A 22,780-nucleotide genomic window follows, 5' to 3' on the forward strand; every position below is an offset into this window, starting at 1 on the left:
AACCGGCCAAGACCCCGAATCGGATTCGGATGAAGAGCAGATGGATGAGCCAGTCACCGAAGCCTAGAGACGGAGATATCCTCTCAGAGAGAGAAGGGCCCCCCGGAGATTTCCGGATGCAGAGCATGTTCTGCCGACCGATGAGGGGGAGCCGTAAAGCTTCGAAGAAGTGAAGGAAGACACCCACAGCCGAAAATGGTTAAGTGCCATGCAGGATGAGATGGATTCCCTGCATGAGAACCATACGTACGAATTGGTGGAGTTGCCGAAAGGAAAGCGGGCACTCCGAAACAAGTGGGTGTACAAGTTGAAACCGGGAGATGCCGGCAACCCCCCGAGATACAAAGCTAGGATCGTGGTGAAGGGGTTCCAGCAGAAAAAGGGCGTGGACTTCGACGAGATATTTGCCCCTGTTGTAAAGATGACCTCCATCCGGACGGTGCTGAGTATAGCGGCAAGCATGGACCTTGAGGTAGAGCAGCTGGACGTGAAGACGGCATTCCTTCATGGCGACCTCGAAGAGGAGATCTACATGCAGCAACCGGATGGATTCGTGGAGAAAGGGAAGGAGCACCTGGTATGCCAGTTGAAGAAGAGCTTGTACGGACTGAAGCAGGCTCCCCGACAATGGTACCGGAAGTTCGACTCCTTCATGACCGATCAAGGGTACCACAAGACGCAGGCCAATCATTGCGTGTTTGTGAAGAAGTTCGAAGGAGGCGACTTCCTGATACTCCTTCTGTACGTGGATGACATGTTGATCGTCGGACGTGACCAAGTCAAAATACGGATGCTGAAGAAGGCTCTCAACCGGACCTTTTCAATGAAAGACTTGGGTCCGGCAAGGCAAATGTTGGGGATGCACATCATCCGGAACCGGTCAGCGAAGCAATTATGGCTGTCACAGGAGAAGTACGTGACAAAGGTGCTTCACCGGTTCAACATGTCAGATGCGAAACCGGTCGGATCGACACTTCCGGCAAACTGCAAGCTATCCAGTAAGCAAAGCCCAAAGACGAAAGCAGAGAAGGCGGATATGATGAAGATTCCATATGCCTCTGCCATCGGGAGCTTGATGTACGCAATGGTGTGTACCTAACCGAATATAGGATATGCAGTCGGAGTGGTGAGCCAGTTCATGAGTAATTCCGGCAAGGAGCACTGGAACGCGGTCAAATGGATACTCCGGTATTTGAAGGGCACTTCAAATATGTGTCTCCGATTCGGCTCAGGAAAACCTCAATTGGACGGTTTCACCGATTCGGACATGTCGGCTGATGTGGATACCAGCCGGTCTACATCCGGGTATGTAATGACATATGCAGGGGGAGCTGTTTCGTGGCAGTCGAGGCTGCAGAAGACGGTTGCATTGTCAACCACAAAGGCGGAGTACATGGCGGCTGTGGAAGCCGGCAAGGAAATATTATGGATGAAGGACTTCATCGGAGAGCTCGGTATCCGGCAAGAGGAATACCGACTCTATTGCGACAGTCAAAGTGCCATCCACCTTGCTAAGAATGCGGCCTACCATTCCCGGACGAAGCATATCCAGCGGAGGTATCACTGGATCCGGGAAAGAGTAGACGACCAGGAGTTCGCACTGACGAAGATCCACACGGCCGAGAACGGGTCAGATATGCTGACCAAAGTGCTGACACCCGACAAGCTGGACGCATGCCGGAAACGGATCGGACTGGTAAGACACCCCATGCCGGAGTGAAGGGGGAGTTTGTTGGGAGACAGGTCCCTCCGGATGGGAAGGGAGAAGAACAGTGCCAATGAACAAACTCCGCCGGGGCCGAAACCGTATGAGGTGTACCCGGCTGCGGAGAGCCGGATGGTGCAGACTCGGTATGAACCGGATGAGGAGTACCCGGCTACGGAGAGCCGGATGGTGCAGACCCGGTATGAACCGGATGAGGAGTACCCGGCTACGGAGAGCCGGATGATGCAGACTCGGTGAAGACCGGATGAGGAGTACCCGGCTACAGAGAACCGGATGGCACAGACCCGATGAGGAATGCTCTCCAGATGAAGAGACATATTCGTAAATATGTTTCTGAAGAGCCCACCGTGGCTATATTTGTAAATAGCCGAAAAGTCATATTAGTATAAATATGACTTAGGGCAAACTTTTAGTTGTTGTTGTCAATTTTGTTTGTGCAAGAAGTAGAGTGAGCACGTAACAGTGTACAGAGAGTGAGAGAGAGAAAGACAGAGGTCGTTGCCTCAGTTGTAACCGCCACCTGTGGCGAAGATCTGTGAGCACGAGGTCGTTGCCTCAGTGAACTCACTTTTGTATATTCTTACATAGTGACAGTTTGCAGCCTGTGGGCTGCCGTGGTTTTTTCCCCTAGTTTGGGGTTTTCCACGTAAACCTCCTGTGTATCTTCCTCTTCTTTGTGTCGTGTTTTATTTCCCGGTTTTTTCTGTGTATCATTCTAAGCTCGGTTGTGGCCGAGCGTTGTGCATAAGGAGCGTTGAGTTCCCTACAAAGAGAAGAGAGGGTGGAAAGGAGATATATATATATATATATGGGAAGAGGTGAGAACAAAGGAGCTGTGTGAAGCATTGTGAAGCATAATGAAGCATAGAGAAGCATAGTGAAGCTTGGTGAAGCTTGGAGAGGCTTGGTGAAGCTTGGTGAAGCTTGGTGCTCAACTCATCTACTTCCAATCTCCTTTCCATCTCCGCTACTCAACGTGAGATCTACACGGCTACTACTTCGACTTGTGGACGTTCTTATCCAGGTTTTCTTCTCTCTTCTTTTCTTTTATATGCTTGAGAGATAATCTTATCCCTTTGGATTATTGTACCATCTTTGTCGGTAGTACTATGCTACATATCTCTACTTATTTTTAGTATATCTAGAAGTAGAATTTGTACTTGTGTTGTATCTCTTTGGTGATAGTGGATTGGTTTTGGACTTATGTCCCATGGTTGTTTCCCTCATTGAGGGTTTTTCCACGTTAAATCTTGTGTAATATTTGTTGTGTCATTGTGTGTGTTTCTTTTTCATTATAATCAAGCATAAAACGTGACGCGTGTTACACTCTTACGTGTCTATATCTCATCAATACCGATGTTGATTGGGCCGGTTACAAAATTGACAAACGATCCACATCCGGATTCGACTTATCACTCGACAACGGAGCCATTTTGTGGTGAAGTAAGAAGTAGTTGACAGTCGTATTGTCGAGCACAGAGGTCAAATACAGGGGTGTAGCTGTCCCCGCATGCGAAGCCGTTTGGCCCAAAAGAATCCTAAAGGATCTAGGCGTTCCCATCGAGGATCTAATTCTCTTGTATTGCGATAACATGAGCAGTATCCACCTGGCCCGCAACCTAGTCTTCTTCCACACTCAGACCAAGCACATCGAGGCGCATTACTATTTCATCCTAGAACGTGTCTTGGCTGGAGATATCGATCTGCGGTACATTAGTATGAATCTATAGATGGCCGACATATTCACGAAAGCCCTAGGAATTGACAAGTTGTGGCAGTTCACAAGGAACCTTAGTCTCTCGATTAGGTCCAACTAGCCATGCTTGAGGGGGAGTACGACAGAGTAGAATGATCAACCAGCCAGTCAAAGCCGATTCAGCATAATCGAAGTCTGTCGAAGACCGAACCAACTTTTCGGCGTCGAGAAGTTGCATTTGAAGGGGCGTGTTGAGAATCAAACTCAACTTCCCTAGTGTGTGAACATCCCACCACCTACTATAGTAACTAGTGTGTCATAGAATCTTATAGCTCTATGACACATATTCAATGTAGTTAAGATTCCATCTCTCTTTAGTTAAGTTGTGGTTGTATAAAGAGAATAGTGGGAAGGTGACTATATAAGTGCTCTCTCACCTCCCTTGTAACAGTTGTTGGTTATTCTTGTATTCTGCTCCTTGTTAATACAGTTTTACTTGCATTTTCTATGTACACCGAGCTCTCTCTATTTCTCTCCTTCTCACACACACACACATATCACTTCCGTTGCACATAATCACGGTCTCTCCTTTATTCACAGAAACATTTGTTTAAGAATGAACAACTCTTGAATCATATAAAAGAGAAGAGTTGACTTATTTCTAGGTGTTTTTTTGCTAAGCCTAGATTGGGAGAAACCAAAAGAGGATTAAGGGAGTAGAAGAGAGAGACCTCACTAATTGTGCTTACTTCTTGATTAACAATAAAAAAAGTTACTTTCATTCATTCATGTGTATGTGTGTTTGAATCTCGACAAACATCTTTTTTATCTTCTCTTTTCTCTCTTTGAAGTCCTTGTTATCGGTATCTATGAACAAAGGCTCGATGCTTGTCCAAAGATAAAAGCTTTCTTCTACACAAATCCAAAGAGTAAAGGTCACAAAATAGGACAACCAAGGAACCCTATTAGAGACATCAACCCATGCGGAAGAAGGATATTTGACAAAAGTACAAGAAATCAAATCCTACTAAAGATGAAAATGTCATTGAGATTGATGAAGGTGATGGTGATAACACAGAAGATGATGTAGAGCCCAATGAAGGTCAAGAAGATTTGGATTTTAAGGAGTGCAAAGACAACGTTTTAAGTTTTCTCTATTGAAATAACCAAGGAGCGACAAATTTCAAGAAAAGATAACAAAATATTGAAATGTTTCTGGATATATTCACAAGATGTACACCATAGATGAACAAGGATTATTGAGAATGCTTAAATTCAAGTTGAGTAAGGTAATACTCATCCAATTTTAGTTAAACAAGATTATGCTATTATTATTTTCATTTTTGATATACTAATATTCAAAGGGAGGAGAGGTAGTATTTCATGGTGAAAGAAATATAATTACGCATTTTAGGATTTGATTCTTCTAAGTACTATTTTTAGATTAATTATTGAATACCAATTTAAACCAACTAGTTCCCATGGAAACATTACCTTCATTTACAAGCGTGATGGATGTTATGGAAGAAAATACCTAGGTGAAAGACTATGTATTTTAACTTTGGACTAGAAATGAGAACATCTTTTCCAAAAGTAACCATGAGGTTTAAGTGAGACAACCAATGTTCCATGACCTCCATCTTTCTTTCAAAATAAATTACTTTTGTCAATGTTTGGTATAGTTGTAAAGCCGACAATGATTAATATCTTTTGTGTCTACATTAAAGTTGAAAGATATGTCAAAGGTAACATAGAATTAGGTACAATGTCATTGCGTAGTATTATTAATCGTTTGATGGGCAATACAACACTATTCACATTTTAGCATTTAAAAAATTTACGACGTCATTTTAGAACATGAAACATATTCTTGATTCGTCAAATGACCCAAACATTAAATTTAACAATGCAAGGACTAAATACATGTCGAGACTGTCTAAGGTGTTTCATAATTTTACTAATATGCAATTAGTTCAAATAGATTGTCTTCTATGTTTGTCCTCATTAATTGGTTACGACTTAGTTAAGGTTTAGAATAACACTATTTGAAAGTGTCAAATTAGAACACGTTCTGATTGTTTGCATTTGGAGGAGGTTTAAATTTAAAAATCTTGATGAACTCTGAAGGTTGGCCTAGTGTTGACCATGCATGCTAGCCAAGAGGATGTGACATGCATGTGGGCCAAATGGAGCTCTGATATGGAGAAGATCCTACATTGACTTACAAATTATAATAGGAACAAGGAAGATTTGTAATATATCCAAGCTAGTTATAAGATCACCCCCTCATAAAAACATTATCTTTAAAAACAAATAAGGTGATTCCCACTCCTCAAAGTTAGTTAAATAATATGGTTGGTAATGAAATAATGAATCATTCGCATTCATACCATGGATATATGTTTTTAGCAGGATATGGAGTTGGATATATGGATGGAATATAATCCACCTAATTCTAGAACTATCATACGAGCAATGTTTTAGGACCACTAAAAAACTTGCCAATGTCGATTTCATGAAGCCAAATTTATAAGAACATACTCCTAGTAGGTTGTCATTTTGAAATTCTTTTGTGTGATTAGAGCATATGTCACACTATCAATTTTGTGAACCCCTCATATATCAGAGGATTTTCAAGACTAACACTATATATAATTGGATGGGACATAAACCTAACACATTAGCAATTGGTATGAAAACACACACTTCCAATCAATGCAATAATGATCCTTACTACAAACACTAGATTGGTTGTTTGTTCCATGGCCCGTAAAAAACAATTACCTGGAATATGATAAATGTAAGAAACCAAATAGATTAAGCACTACTTGGTAGTCAATTAATAGTAATGTTGTCATTACAAAAACACCATATATATATATCGATAGTTCAAGTGAAATCTGATTCACATTTAGTGGCAGATTACATTTCCATTCACTTTTTTGAAGCAAATAGTGTTTGTTACCTGGAATTTGAGAAATGTAAGAAATCAATTACGTTAAGCACCTACTTGGTAGGCAATTAATAGTAATGTTGTCATTACAAAAACACCATATATGTAGATCTATCATATCGATAGTTCAAGTGAAAGCTGATTCATATTTTGTGGCAGATTACATTTCCATTCACTTTTTTGAAGCAAATAGTGTTGCTACCCAAGAAATTTGACACTTCATCTAGCTAAACCCATTTTATCACAGTATTAATTGTGTTGCTATCATGCAATTTGAATTACTTCATCCTCCAGGCCTAATCCATGTATAAATCGAGTAGTTTTGACATACAAAACCTGACTTTGCAAACTAAGAAAGGATACTTACTTAATCCATGAGACCCTGCTTTTTCTTCATCGAGGAAAAAGTGCTGACTTTGCATTGCAAACTAAGAAAGGAAACCTGCTTAATCCATGAGTGCCTATCATGAAGATGCTTATGATCCTCCTTTTTATGAATACCAAGGGAATTCCATCTGACTTGAGCTTTTACTTCTACTTATCATCAATCTTAAAGGCTATGATTTTTACCTTGGTAAGTTGGTAGGCAATTAGTCTGTTGTTGGTTATGAAATCAATACTGCTGTTTTTGGCTGCATTGATGATTAAATGCATATGGACAACATAAGCTCTACTTTCAAGGGTAATAATCAGATATCAAGCACATTTTTATATTGAATTTTGTTTACAACAAAGAGAAGGGAAACAATTCCTTTGCTCTATCTACATAAGATTTTGCATTTCCCCCATTCGCTGCATACCCTCTGCCCTTAAAGAGCTTCATTGGCAGATAACAACAGTCAGGAAAGAGGGAGATAACTCAATTATTACTGGATTGAACCTTCGCATACAGAAATTGCTGAATATGCGAAGCACTCTAAATATCACCTTTGAGCATTACAAGGAGAACTTCAGATCTCCAGGAGGTGCTTCTTCTTCTACTACTACTTCAAGACAACAAGGATAATCCCATTTAATGGGAAATCCATCATCAGGTGACTATGCCTGAACCAAAGCTGCATGCAAAAATTAGAAAGATAGAGAGATCAGATCATATTAGATCAATGACAGAAATCTGATTAAATTTATCAAAACGTTTAAAAGAAAGAAAAATATGAACTTAGAAACACAGAATCCTAAGAACAATAATCTTGATCAAAATTGTAAAAGAATGTCAGGCACCTGATGAAGCTACATCAACATGCCTAAAATAAATAACTGATAATAAATTAGAATGGCAGGCATCTGCAAGAAATGAAGTTTTATCAAAACATCTCTGGACAGAAGACGGATTAGAACAACAAAAAAATACTATGATAGCCTCATCAAAGACTTTTAAATGGAAGGAAGATAGGATAAATGACAGGAATTATGAAAGTTGCATCAAACATATGTGAAGCATATCAGACGAATCACAGGAAGCTAGAATGGCTAGAAGCTTTTATGATCGAAGTGTGTCTAAGAAACGCGTATTGATCATCAGAGAAATGACAAAAATTTGTCTTGTGTTCATCAAAACTTTATCAAAGACTTTGAAGGCAAAGGAAAATCAGATAAATGACAGGAATTATGAAAGCTGCATTAAACTTCTGCAAAGAAGCACAAGCGAATTACAAGGAAATTACAATGGACAGATGCTTTTATGATCAAAGCGTGTAAAAGGAGGCGTAATAATCATCAGAGAGGTGAGAAACTGTTATAATTTCATCCAAACACTCGTAAGAATAGCATATCGAAATTCTAGCAATGCTAACTCTGCCTTGATCAACACGTGTAAAACTACAGAAACCACAGCTTGAGAAAGAAAGGAATATCAATATGTTACATAAAACTACAGAAAGAGGAGAAAAGACCTGAAAGAAATGCAGATCAGATCAGCAGATTAAGGCGGAAAACACGGAAGAAGGTTCTTCGGAGTAAAGGTGTTTTATCAAACAAAGTTTTTTGCAGTTCAACCCATAGTTTTCAGCGATCTGCTACTTCTCTTTTAGATTGTAATGCAAAAAGAAAAGATAGATTTTTCCACGCCACGTCTTCAGATTAAGGCTGATCGACCACATCGTGTGAACAAACTCGATATTTTTGGAAATGAATTCGTAGTTCTAACATGGTCTTCATTCATAGCAAAAAACTCTGATGCATACTGTAATGAGATACTGGTCAGACACAGATACTGTTTCCTACGGGGTATTAGCATACCTGCTAATGTAATTCGTTACTTAGTAGTTTGAAAGAGATTTATGTTAACCTCTTTTTCTTCTCTATTGCAATACATTAGAATAAAGGTTAATTTCTTTCTGCGGGGGAAATTTGTCACAGCGTTTTGGGACAAGGCAAACTACACTTCAACAGTCTTAAATATGTTTTTCATCTGTACCAAAAATCCATGAAGAGAAAGACACAGAGAAGCTTACTAGACATGACTACGATGTTCCAAAGATTTATCTTCTCCTAAACAAACCTGTAAGCTCGCATGGAGACCCGGTGTTGCAGGAGATGCTGGAAGAAGAAATTGACAGAGTGAAGGCCAACAACGAAAGCAGTAAAAGCGAGCAACATGAGAGCAATAACCATCGCGTCGTTTTCTCTTCTCTCCGAATCTGAATGTGAATCTGGATCTGATCTGATGCTTCCTTCCGCTTCCAGGTCTGTTTCGGAGATTCTTATGAAACCCTAGAAATCTTCTGGGAAGGAAGCAGCAGCCAAGAAAGAAAAGATTGGAAGCCCGAGAGGTAAGGGAGGGATGTGATTAAATGAAGCAGACCAAGAAAAGAAAAACCCTAATCTGAGTAAGGAAGCCAAGAAAACTGAAACCCTGATTTCCATGAGGAGGAGGAGGAGGACTGGTTGACTTGTTTTGTCATCGTTTGCTATATGTCTCTAGAAGTTTCGTGGCTCAGATGAAACAGATTCTGTTATTCTTTATTTACTTCTTTATTTGTTTGTTTGTTTATTTTTTTATTTTATTGCTTTTTTATTTGCTTATTTGCTTCTTTCTTTCTTTCTTTCTTTCTTTCTTTCTTTCTTTATTTATTTATTCATTTCTTTCTTTCTCTTCTTTTGTTTGTTTTTTCATTTATTTATTTTGTTTATTTATTCATTTTCTTTCTTTCTTTCTTTCTTTCTTTCTTTCTTTATTTTTATTCATTTCTTTCTTTCTTTCTTTCTTTCTTTCTCTTCTTTTGTTTGTTTTTTCATTTATTTATTTTGTTTATTTATTCATTTTCTTTCTTTCTTTCTTTCTTTCTTTCTTTTGTTTGTTTGTTTTTTCATTTATTTATTTTGTTTATTTATTCATTTTCTTTCTTTCTTTCTTTCTTTTGTTTGTTTGTTTTTTCATTTATTTATTTTGTTTATTTATTCATTTTCTTTCTTTCTTTCTTTCTTTTGTTTATTTTTTCATTTATTTATTTTGTTTATTTATTCATTTTCTTTATTTGTTTGTTTGTTTTTCATTTATTTATTTATGTATTCAACTTTTTGCTTTTTTTTATTTATTTATTTTTTGCTTATTTATTTATTTATTTTATTGATTTATTTAGTTATTTGTTTATTTTTTTATTTCATTTGTTTGTTTTTTTCTTTTCTCTTTTTTCTTTTTTCTTTTTTTTATTTCATTTGTTTGTTTTTTTTTTTATTGATTTATTTACTTATTTTTTATTTTATTTACTTATTTTTTTATTTCATTTGTTTGTTTTTTTCTTTTCTCTTTTTTCTTTTTTCTTTTTTTTATTTCATTTGTTTGTTTTTTTTTTTATTGATTTATTTACTTATTTTTTATTTTATTTACTTATTTTTTTATTTCTTTTGTTTGTTTTTTCATTTATTTATTTTGTTTATTTATTCATTTCGTTTATTTTTTTATTTTATTGATTTATTTTGTTATTTTTTTATTTTGTTTACTTATTTGTTTATTTCTTTTGTTTGTTTTTTCATTTATTTATTTATTTTATTTATTCATTTTGTTTGTTTTTTCCTTTATTTATTTATGTATTCAACTTTTTGCTCTTTTTTTGTTTGCTTATTATTTTATTTATTTTATTTATTTTATTTATTTTATTTATTTATTTAGTTTTTTTTTTGTTCTTTTATTTTTTATTTTTTATTTTTTATTTTTTATTTTTATTTATTTATTTATTGTGTTTGTTTGTTTTGTTGGTTGGTCGGTCAATTGTTTATTCTTGGACCCTATGATAAATGAAGCCCATTCATTTTGCTTCGATTCTTCGAGTGGGGTCACTCAATCGGTCCTTTTGTCGGGTCAACTGGACAATGCTCTTGTTTCTTCAAGTCTAGCCACCCAACATTGGGGGTGGCACTGTTTGTGATGTGGCGTGTACCGTTCAGGAAAATGCTTGGAATTGAGTTCACAACAAGTCAAGGTTATGGTTAAAGAAATAGCAATAGCAAGGAGGAGGAGTTGACTCTAGATATAAATCAAACTAACAAAAAGATATAGTTCCATTCATGAGAGCTAACTCTTGGGATGATAAGGTATAAGGGTTTTGAATCTTGTATTGGACGATGAAAGGGAAATGACGATTTACTATGTGCATTGTGCACCATATAGGAATGAGGAACACAATAAAAATGAGAGTAAAATGTTAGGCACAAATGGCGACTTGTGTAGCAAGTTACTATTTTTTTTGTCAAGGCCCTCCAGAAAACCCATAAGGAATATAAGAAGAGCTCATTGCCCAGGGTTGACATTTTGAGAGAGATGCTCAGGCTTCTGTTAGTGAATGAATTGTTTGCATGATAGTGTAGCGAATGAAGTGGGAGTGTCAGAGACCTATGACGATGAGAGGTAACGTGGTTGTCAATTGTGGGCTGCCTACACCAAAACTCAAGGATTCCATTTCATCTTATTCATCTATTTCCTACTCGAACCACCCATGTGGTTGAGGATTTTATTCTTGATTGTACCACAATATATTTGTTTAGAGTTTACCTTATGAATTTGTAAATTTTATTATTGTAAATTATATCTAATTCAAAGGATCTTTATGTAATTATACAAAATTGTAGTTGATTTGGTGATGGTTTTGTGTGTATTCATACCCCAAGTTTCTCTACTACACTTGGATTTTTTCCACAAATCCTGCTTCTTTCCTTCATAAGACAAATCTTTCAACCTCACATTAGTCCCTTTGGATAAGCTACAAAATCTAAGATTTCCAATGTGAGTGATGATTGATAAAATGGCACAAGAAAGATGTCAAAGCTCATCATGTTTTGGACGTTATATTTCATGTATTGCACCAACTTCAAAATCATGTTATTCTAGGAATAAGAAATTTGTACTTTCTAGACCCTATTCCTATGTTCACTATCCACATGTATAGGCCCTAGGGGCTATGATATTTTCCTTGAACAAGTTTGTGAATAAACTTTGACTATCGTTTGATGAATAAACACATGATCACAAATAATATAGGACATGCAATAATTAAAATTCGTAGAGTTGTAGGATAGATTAATAGAAACATCACATGTAAATGGTAATAAGGGTTATTAAGACATGGCCAAAAATATCTATCAATTACTTAAAATAAGATTTCAATCTGTAGTAAGGTCATTCATGGGCCACTTAATAAGCGGGATATGAGCTAGAAAAGGACTTTCCTTTATGAGGGTTGACCATTGATGTAACCTTTCCCTCCTCTTCCTATATAAACCTTATTGTAGCATTATCTCAAGGGCAATGTTATTAAGAAATGTTCAAGTTAGATTTATAAAGGAAGAGAATGGGAAGGTTACATCAACATCAATTATCAACCCTTATAAAGCAAACTCCTTTTCTCGCTCACATCCCTCTTATGAAGTGACCCACAGGTGACTTTAACACAAACGAACCCCTTACTTTAAGTGGTTGATAAGTAGAGGCAACCCTCAACAAAAGCTTAACCTTTGGGTAATGCTAACCATTTCTTCTCTCCCTCTTGTATCTTCTTTTCCATTAACTAAAACTTTACATATTTATATTCATTTATGTTGTTTTCTAAACTTAAATTATATGTTAGTTAAGTACTAGTCATTATTATTTCCTTATTATGGGTGTTATTTGTCGTTGTGTGAGCGTTAGGAAGTGCCTCGACATTGAGACAATTTACATGCTCTTCACACCATTTCAATTTTGGGTTATCATTATTTCTAGAACTGATTTTTATCATGGTACCCTAATGGATCGTTTCTTGTTTCTTTATATTAGTTTCATGGTACATTATGGGTTGTGGATTGCTTCTTGGTTATTAGATGTTAGTTGTTTCTTGGATTAGGCCTGTGTTTGTCTCACATGGGGGTGAATCTATGTGGATCGAAGCACTAAGGGTTAATTCATAGCTCATGTGATATGTGCTACTTATTTTTGAATGCTTAGACATTCTAGTTTCTATGCATTAAGCACAATACCACTGCTTCCAATGTATTATATCACTTGTTATTTCAACTCTTAGAAATGATAACTACATAAAAAATTTCCATTGTCGAGACTTCAACGTGGGTTGCTTGGGTTAAATACCCAACTAGACCACAATGCAATCAATTAAAATGCAAATTGCTTTCATTCAATTATTGTGAAACATAGAAACGTATACTTGAAAAATGTATTTCAATTAATCGTGAACTCTTGGGTGAAAGTCTGCCAAATAGCTTTGTTGGTCTTTTTATATGTAGAGACGTGCAATTTTGAATACAATGGGATGGGGAATACTTCTATCCTTGGGTTTCATTGCCATCATATACCTCAAGCCATTTCACTAACCCTACATGGTTCTATATGCACGTGTTGGTTCAATCAATGGGCTACATCCTTGGTGTTGTCTGATGGTTTACTAGGTTAGTTTCCGGCAATTATTCAATAAATCAATCAATTGATCTATCTATCTATCTATCTATCTCTGGTGGAAACACATAACTACATTAATAAATGTGTGCGAAAAACACTAGAATGGTACCACAACCTATAGGTGTTATTGTTATACGACTAGTGGAATATTTTGAATCGCTAATGAGCAAGATGAATTCTCCAATACGAAAAGAATTTTGACGCAATCCAACTTTCATAATATATGCTTTAATTATGTGTTTGCCATCAAATAAAAAAACATAGCGTATATCCTAATTGTGATGTACTCCCCAATATCTCAAAAAGAGGAAAATATCATCCATTTATAATCTCAAGTCGTAATTTGTACAAACACCCAATGTCTTGGTGTTAAATAATGTTATATACATAACCTTATAAACCAATTCTATTACTAATTTTAATGTGTTAAGGGTAGGATAGTTGGGAAACCAATTATCCTAAGAATTGGGACAAACCCATGAGGATGTTATGTACACATAATGTAGGCGAGGGTAGGTCACTAATATTTAGAAAACATAAGTGAAGGGTATGTGTTCACTAATGTCCGAAATGGACTAATGTGATTGGATAGAGGAAATGATAAGTGCATGCACTACCACAATCTTGACAACCAATGAATGGAGAGAGTCTTTTAGAAAAGCAAATATATTAAAGAGGCCTAGGAAGTCTTATAAATCTAAGTCTTAGCTACCCTCATAAGGCACATTATGTCAAAAGGCTGAAGTTGTGAGACACGGGTGCAGGCTAGACTTTCATTACAATGATTGTGTTACCTCTTCCAAGATACTAGTCATCCTAATATCTATCAGTATAGAACATCAATGGTAAGCTAGCTATGTTTTGATAATACCTCGAGGGTGGTTGGGAGGATTGGGTCCTGTCTAATCTATTCACTTTCCCTTTACTTTAATTTGGTCTATTGATTAGTAAGGGATTCTTAACAAAGAACTTGTGACATATGTTGGCCATATGGGACCCTCTTAAGCATTGGGCTATATAAAGGGGGACTAGTTACCCCATTCATCAAAATACAACTCTATTGGTGAGGCTAAGATCTCTTCTTTGGATCCATTATTCAACCATCAAGACATAACATTGTAGCGATGTGGCGGGCTTGAAGGAAAAAAGTGGATAAAAAGGGGATCCACTCACAATCGCAAGATATATATACAAAAGGTATATGTAATAAGTATTTGACTAAGTGCTTGAGGTGCATTGTTCAAATTTTTGCAAGCACATATTAGGGAAAGATTTTTATTTTTTTGCATTTTTAAAGCAAAACAGGAATAAAAGCATTAAATGCCAAAATTAGGCGCCTCTTAATCTATAAAAAGAAGAAAAGAGGGCTTATTTCAGGTAGCTCATTTTGTGTTTTTGAGAGTGCACCATTTAGGTTTGTGAGATTCTTCTTAATCTTCTTCTTCTTGGGATTCTAAGGTTTCTTCTTCTTCTTTGGATTTTAGGGTTTCCTTTTTCTTCTCAAAATACATTGAGGGTTAGGGTTTATATTTTCCTCATCTTCATGAGAGTTTTGGAGAGTAATTTTGGGTTCGTATCACTTAGAGAGGTAGTGTGAAAGAGCAAAGGAGAAGTTAGAAGTTAGCTCGTTGGGCAAGAAAGGAGGCACAAGGTGGCTCAAGGACACTACCTTGACAACGAAGGCCACGTAAATGTTGATGGTAGACGAGGCCTCGTCGAATATCATGTAACATGAATCCTTGCAACTAACCTACCATCCCTACTTCTCTTATAATTGTTCCGTGTTTCACTTCTCATTATCACTGTTGAACTTTATCACTACGTACCTTTTGTAAACCCTACTTTATAAAGGGATTTCTTGTATAAATTACCATCTAAATCTTAATATGAGATCATTTGGTCTTAATATCATGTATTAAGCCTAATCTTGTGTGCTAATCCCTGCCCCCCCCCCCCCCCCCCCCCAAAATAAAATATATATTATTCTCTCTCTCTCTCTCTCTCTCTCAATTCGTCAATGTACAAATCAATTATTTTTCTCACCTCCAACAAAATTTAGTCCCAATCTTCTAAACTTTGCATCATTAATGCCAGCAAATGTGTTTCCACCTCTTGTTAATTGACACTAACTCTTTTGACCTACCATAATTAAAAATGTTGCTGTTGTGTTAGATGCCATCATAAGTATTCATATATGATGGCAAATAATGATGTAGACAGCACAAGCGTAATAAACATTTATGTAGACAACGCAAGAATGAGACAATGTTTGCCATGTAAAAGTTGAAATAATATAAGGTCAAGAATTCTGAGGTTAATATATACAAATTTGCTCAATCATATCATTCTCTTGATTTGTTGGAATATCAAATGTAATCTTTGCGAACATCTCAAAATAATAACCAATTAGGTTAAGCCATAGATATTGTTGCCTTATTACTAACTTATCTATGGATTAAACATGCAATCAAAATGGCATATGGATAGGATAAGCTTTTCCAAGTTAATGTAGCATAGATTTTATTTACAAGAGCTATTCCAAATGTGAACATTTAGAATCATTAGAATATAGACAAACTGAATGATTACTCAAAAAAACCCAGTTTCACGCTTCCTATATTTGAAAATAACATATTTTTTTTGTTTATAAAATCATTTCCATATATTTGGATGGAGAATTTAATACACTCTAAGATATAGAATATAACTGTAATTTTCAAAAATTACTTTTCACAGCATTCAAATCTATAATGGGACTTGGTCTTATCGATACAGAAAGTGGGGCAAATCTTACATACATCCCTTCCATTTTCATTTAAGCCCATCCAAGCTATGAACATATATTTCAAGATTTTATGACGAGATAATTGAGGGTGAAAACAAGACAAACCTATACAATATCACCTTCATTTTTACTCAAGCTCAATAGGATCAGAATGCCATCCCTTAGCTCTTTCAAACCCATTTTTCCCTTTTTGGTAATCTTGTAAAGCTTGAATTATTTCTTCCTTAGTGTTCATGACAAATGGACCATACTGAACCACTGGCTCTTCCAAAGGTTGTCCACCGATCAGAACAAACCGACACAAGCCCTTAGAGTTATTCCATACACTGACTCCATCACCCATGCCTAATTGAATTGTGTGATGAGCCCCAATAGGAGCAGCCTCTAGGGATCCGAATGTAGATTCACCTTCTAAAACATATGCGAAAGCATTCCATCCTTCAGGAATAGCTTGATGCAAAATGGCTCCAGATTCAAGTTTGAAGTCCAAATACATTGTCGGCGTTCTTGTATAAACTGGTGATTTGATACCCAATGACTCTCCAGCAATCACTGAAACACTTACACCATCTTTGCTTGCTTTTGGAACATCTTTCCCTTCTAGTTCTTGGTAATTTGGCTCAATCCTAAACATAATGTGGAGAAAAGATTAATAAAAAAAAGTTGTAAAACTTCTCTCTGCAAAGACACTTTCTTGTTCAACAATACTAATAATTATCTTTCTTTGTTGGGAAGAAATAAAAATAAGCGGGGGAAGATGTTTTTTATTACAAGGAAATGAGAAAGAAAAAACCTACATCTTATCTTTAGAAGAAAGGTTCACCCAAAGTTGTAGACCATGCTGCCGCCCTGTTTTCGCAGGCATCTCACAATGCACTATTCCTCGACCAGCAGTCATCCACTGGAAAACAAAAGAGACGTTGTTCTAAGTCATGATTAATCAGCTTCAACTCTTCCTCCACCTATTCTTCATATCATAAGTTCAAATATATAACTTGATCCAGAGTAGATCCTCTGGCTTCTAGGAGAGTAAGGTCTACTTAGTCCACATGCATGATGATTTGATCTAAACTTGATCACCATAGCCATAGCCAAAGAATGTTTTCCCATCCTTCCATACAAAATATAGCCCAGATACATACAAATGTATTCGAAGCTAATTCGAGGGCTCTTATTGAACCATAGCTTCCCATGTTCACATACCATGGTGGACATTTAGATTATCCTTATTTCCATATATCATGGTGCACGATCATTTAACTTATCATAACTTTGCATGTTCACAAACCATAGTAGACAACCCTTTAGGTTAACCATAGATTCCCATGTTTACACACCATGATGGACAATCTTTGAGCTAATTAAATATTTTCATGTTCATACACCATGGTGGATAACCCTTTCGCTAAATCATAGCTTTCCATGTCCACATACAATGGTGAACCATCTTATAACTCATTATCAAAGAGGCTAATTCCCAGTCTTGAGAGAGGGAGAGGGAGAGAGTACCTGAAGGTCTCCAGCCTTGATTGTACCTTTATGACCAGCAAAGTCTTGGTGTGTAAATGAACCCTGTGAAAGAAGGTATAATTGAGAACACAATTAGTAAATTTAAATAAACACTGATTATTGAAGGAATTAGCCATCCAAAACTGAAGCTTTATGTTGAGAAAACGTTTGAGGACCTCAAGCATGTATGTCACTGTCTCAAACCCTGTAAAATAAGAAGTAACACAATAATTTCAAGAGAAAAGAAAAGCAAGAAAAACCAATGTAAAAAATATCAAACTTTTGTGGTTGACATATAATAGATGTTTGTGTGATTTTTAATACCTCTGTGAGGATGGTCTGGAAACCCTGCTGGAGCAGATACTGCAAAAAGGAAATGAATCATTTTGTGAGGGCATATGAAATCCTAGCCATAAGTTGAAGAAGCCTAACAGGTGTTCCTCCTACTTATTTGAATATCTTAGCTACTACATACACAAGTCTTCTCTCAACCCCCCTAAGTCAAGACAACTCGGCATAGCAAACATACAACTATTCAATGATCAATGCTGGTGTGTACCATCTATCAATGGAAAAAAAAAGGTTTTTTCAATAGAGAACAAACATTGGGGATCACGGAAAATGTATGTGGGGGTATAGAAGTGTATTAACCATAGTTGTTAAAATAAGCGTATTTCTATGTTTACAATACATTTTAGAATTCTCTGAAGTATTCTACGCGTATTCTGCATTTAGAAAACATTTTAGAATATTCTTAGAATTGCCATTTTTCAAATTTTCACGTATTGTAGGGATTTAAGATTTCGAGAAAGTTTAAAATTTTTAAAATAAATTTTTTTGAAAAGAAAAAATTTAAAATTTAAGAAGTATTTAACATGTTTTAAACGTATTCTAAGTATTTAATGTATTTTGCAGATAAAATACGTATTCTAAGTATTTTAAACAAAAGTTAGAATACTTAGCATACGTATTGTAAGCTAAGTATTCTACAACAATGGTATTAACATCTCTAAAGAGGCCAATGTGGCCTATGAGACCAAAATGACATATATCTTATAGTTAATCGGCAGGTTGATCTTTTGGAAAGAGAGTGAATGAATCCTCTACAAATCATCATATCCTAGCAGCCATAAATAGAGAAACAAAAACGAAAATTCTCTGACTTTTACCTATTGTTGGAAATTCCCTAGATAAATAAATGCCTTCTAAAGTCATCTGGGGAAAATATATTGATGTTTTCTTAGAGTGCTCCTTCAATATATAGTTGACCATTCTTTTTTCTGGCTATAGTATTGCGCTAAAAAATGATAAGTAGAGATTTATGTGAGTACCTGAAAACTCATCAAGGAGGAGGAAAGGGTCCAATTGCTTCAACTCAGGCCTGCCAAGATGAAGAAAAACTCCAGTGATGAACATAAACATCAGAAATTTTTAAAAAAAAACTAGGGTAAGGAAATCTTCGACCTGGAAAATTATATTTTGGAAGAAGAATTTAGGATTAGGGCCATTTTTTTAACTTGACCTAGAGAAATTTTAGGTTTGGAAAGAAAATTTTAACTTGACCTTTTAATCTTTTACCTGCCAATACTTCGTCGAACAAGGGCGCCATCGCCCTCGGGCTGCTCCTTGGACAGAAGTTTCTTCACGACAAAACGAGGGGAGGGAAAGGGAGAAGACGAGGAGTAAGAAGAGGCCATGGTGGTGTTGTAACTACTACGTGGATTGTGTCGGTTGAAGAAGAAATTGATCGATGAAGAAGGGGAGAGTGCAGAGGTGAGGATACGGCGGAAGTGAGGAGTTGTTGGGGAGAGGAACACAGCAACCATGAATCAGAAGAATCAGAAAAAGAAGGAGAATCAGAAGAAAAATCAGAAAAAGAAGAAGAAGAAGACAAGATTAACAGAGATAGACAGGCGGAATTAGGACAGGAAATATATATGTAAGTAAGAAGAAGTGGAGATGAAGGGTCAAAGCTTCATGGGCAATCCATGGCGTCATGGGCAGCGCCAGCATGACGCCTGCACACCCCGGTTTAGAACGGTTTAGGGGCTAGGTTTAGGCTTGAGCCTTGCCAAACCGGCTCAAACCGTTTTAAGCCATTTATGTGATTTAAGAATTAGGGTTTAGAAAGTTAGAAAGTTAAAAATTAGACTGTTAGAACTTGAAAGTTGACAAAGATACTGACATGAAGCCATAGGCAACATACTGTTGAGTGACGAGAGAGGGAGGGACAGAGAGGGAGAGAGAGCTTGCATAGTGGACAATCAGGGGACCTCCTTGGCACTTGTTGTTCAGTGTTATATACATTCTTTGGAGAAGGATTGGACCGCTGAGAGTGATAGGTCGTCGTAGCCTCAGGCCTCATGGTTCGGGTGGTGGGAGGTAGGGGATTCATGAATGCCAGCCGACCAATCATAGTAGTCTACAAAGAGGGAGTCGTGGAGGTGGGACTTGGAGTTGAGTTTGACTCATCAGTGGTAAGGCCGAGGGGGTGGGAGTTATGAGGAGGAGAAGAAGAGTAGGAGGAAGTGGTAGTGGTAGTGGTAGTGGTAGTGGTAGTGGTAGTGGTGTTTTTTGGGTATCTTCAACTTTTTTGTCCCAAACCAGCTCCCAAACCAATTCACAAACCCGTTCCCAAACCATTTCACAAACCGGTTCCTAAACCAGTTTGGCCTAAACCGATTAAGGGATCAGTTCGGTTTGATTCGGTTCAAGTTTGAGAACCTCAAAACGGTTTAGGCTTAACCAATTTGGCTTGGATAAGGCCAAACCGGTTAAGCCTAAACCGAACCGTTGTCGATTCCTACCCAACCTTATTGGGAAGATGTATGTATGAGGGAACCATAGAGAGATGAATAGCAATGGGCTCGGTTTCGGCTCAAACCGAACCAAATCATGAAGGAGAATCAGTCATCCTAATAGTTCTTCGCTCTAGTTGCATGAAGGGGCCTGATTTGTTGAATTCGGGAAACCATGATTCCTGGTCCGTCATGAACCATTAGGTCACTGCCCATGAGACCTCTCCATAACCTCTGTTGTGAGCTAGTATTTGTAAACTTCACTTACATATTTCCTGTGCGTGTACGCAAGACTACAAATAGTAGGGATCAGCAACGGCCTTATCCAAGCCAAACCGGCTAAGCCTAAACCGTTTAGGGGTTTTCAAACCTGAACCAAACCGATCCCTAAACCGGTTTGGGCTAAACCGGTTTGTGAACTTCATAACACAATTCCATTACAATTTATCATTGAACAATCCCCCTCCTATATGCTCCAAATGTAAAATGGTTACAAGAATTAGAGAAAAACAACAAGAAAACATAAAATGAGAAATGCAAGGCAAATTTAACTTATAGATAATTAAAGAAAAACAACGAGAAAAAATTGACAACTTATACTTTAGTAATAAACTATAGTAATTACTAATTAAATCACTTAAACGGCTTAGCCGGCTCAAGCCAAGCCGAGCCGAGCTCAAACCATTAAGGCAGGCTCAAGCCTAAACCGAGCCGCTAAGTCATTTTAAGACGGCTAAGCCAAACGGTTTAGGCTTGAGCCGAGCCGTTGTCGATCCCTAACAAACAGTGCTCAGATGATTCAATCACTTCACCACACATGCGGCAAGTTGGGTCCAATCCACATTTGTTGCTCCATTCCCCGGTTGGAAGGGCACGATGAACGGTTCGATTCTAGTTTGGTTTGGTTCTAAAACTCAAGTTTATTGGTTTATAGGTTTAAGTGGTTTGGTTTAAAGGTTTTGGTTAATTTTTTTCTCCCTTAATAGTTTATTAATTTAATGGTTTAATTAAAGTTTTTTTATTGATTTAATTAATTTAACTTAAATAATTAGTTAATTTAATGGTTTAATTAATGCTTCTTTATTGATTTAATAAATTTAACATAAATGTTTATTTAATTTTATGTATTTTTTTTTAGTTAAAATTTTAATTAGTTTGATTTAAGTGGTTCGCTTTTTAAAAAATTATTCAATGGTTCGGTGTACCTTTTCTTAAATGGCTTGAGAGTTCCTAAACGGTTTGGCTTGGTTTTAGTTTTATATAAATGGTTCGGTTCGGTTTCAAGGGAAAGAAATCTAATCAAACCATAACCGAACTGGGACCATTGCTAGAGATGAATGAAAGTGTGTTTTGCGGGTCTCCTAATAAAAAACATATCAAGGAAGGCCAATGTGCTAGTTATGGTGATGTTACAGCTCAGTATAATAGCGTTGACAAATGTTGTGCCAAAATAAATATGGAAACTTTTCATACGGCCTTATGTGTAAATGAAGGCTACAATTCCTTGAAGGGGTTGCACCACAAGGATCTAAGGAAATGCTCTTCTGTATGTATGTTTCGATCTGGTGTAGGAAAGAGGTTGTTCAAAAGAATGAAGTCTTGTTCTTGAAGGAAGTGGATGAGAAATCAACTTAGAGAGTTTGTGGACATAGATGAGTCATTGATTCATAGAGGACGAACAAAAGCAAATGGATCACTAATATTCAAGTGAGCTTGTGAAAGCAAATATAGCATTAGCTTGGAGAGGGCTCACACAAGTGGTCAAGACAATATAGGGCTAGAACCATGATTGGCAAAACTTGATAAAAAGGAGTTTAGTAATCCACAACTAGGCCGTGAGGTTCGAGGTTAGATTGGCCCAATACAACTAGAAAACATAGAGTAGCAATGAGATTGAATGAAATTTCCAAATAACCTCTCTCAAAAATGGAGTCACGAATGCTTATTATGTTTTGAGATTACATATGCTACATTCTCATACTTCATTGTGGGGACACCAAGATCAAAAGCAAATGCAATATCCATGAAATAAGCATTTGCACCACCATCGAATTGTGTGTTACCCTTAGGAGAAGAAAGATGACAAGGGGTAGCTGAAATAAGTAGTCGAAACGGCTGAAGGCCGAAAGAGTGTGAAGCCGGCTTAAGTGTGAAAGTCGGACAACCGGTTGGAGTGTGAAGACGAATATGTTAGGAATTGATCGGTTACACATTCGTATTCGTGTGCAGAAATCAAGAACTAGTACGCAGACAAAAAAAACGTGAACACACAGAGACACCAATATTTTACGTGGAAAACCCGAAATGGGAAAAACCACGGGGGTCCACAAACCCTGAGAAAACAGATCACTATAGTAGAGAGGAAGTACAAAAATACGGAACTCGGAGGCAATGACCTCGAGTTCTCCTTCGTCTAACAGACGGCTA

The 22,780-nt window shown here is 36.9% G+C and overlaps 1 protein-coding gene and 1 long non-coding RNA gene across 2 annotated transcripts; both read right to left on the reverse strand.

The window, feature by feature from the left end:
• Window positions 1-7,073: 7,073 nt before the first annotated feature.
• Window positions 7,074-9,280, reverse strand: LOC147866112 (uncharacterized). The gene is made up of 2 exons (XR_015529466.1): window positions 8,876-9,280; window positions 7,074-7,430 (listed from the first exon to the last, which is right to left on the reverse strand). It is a non-coding gene; the product is annotated as an uncharacterized LOC147866112 (long non-coding RNA).
• A 6,678-nt stretch (window positions 9,281-15,958) lies between these two features.
• Window positions 15,959-19,465, reverse strand: LOC147866113 (pirin-like protein). Its single transcript, XM_087316478.1, has 7 exons — window positions 19,134-19,465; window positions 18,887-18,936; window positions 17,880-17,918; window positions 17,732-17,760; window positions 17,556-17,618; window positions 16,844-16,947; window positions 15,959-16,672 (listed from the first exon to the last, which is right to left on the reverse strand). Exons 1-7 carry the CDS (start codon window positions 19,379-19,381, stop codon window positions 16,174-16,176), a joined length of 1,032 nt encoding a protein of 343 aa, XP_087172604.1. The 5' UTR covers window positions 19,382-19,465; the 3' UTR covers window positions 15,959-16,173.
• Between the last annotated feature and the right edge of the window lie 3,315 nt (window positions 19,466-22,780).

Source organism: Azolla caroliniana, unplaced genomic scaffold, assembly GCF_043228905.1.
Source record: "Azolla caroliniana isolate FFs.n. ecotype wild unplaced genomic scaffold, voAzoCaro1.0.p SCAF_3, whole genome shotgun sequence".
Lineage (NCBI taxonomy): Eukaryota > Viridiplantae > Streptophyta > Polypodiopsida > Salviniales > Salviniaceae > Azolla > Azolla caroliniana.

What these genes read in the sequence shown, in the direction of transcription:
- LOC147866113 (XM_087316478.1), bottom strand. Translation starts at nt 19,381, where the DNA reads ATGGTTGCTGTGTTCCTCTCCCCAACAACTCCTCACTTCCGCCGTATC. An exon ending in GTTCGACGAAGTATTGGCAG is followed by an intron (nt 18,937 to 19,133) that starts GTAAAAGATTAA and finishes TCATCTTGGCAG; the next exon opens with GCCTGAGTTGAAGCAATTGG. An exon ending in CTTTCTTCTAAAGATAAGAT is followed by an intron (nt 16,673 to 16,843) that starts GTAGGTTTTTTC and finishes CATTATGTTTAG; the next exon opens with GATTGAGCCAAATTACCAAG.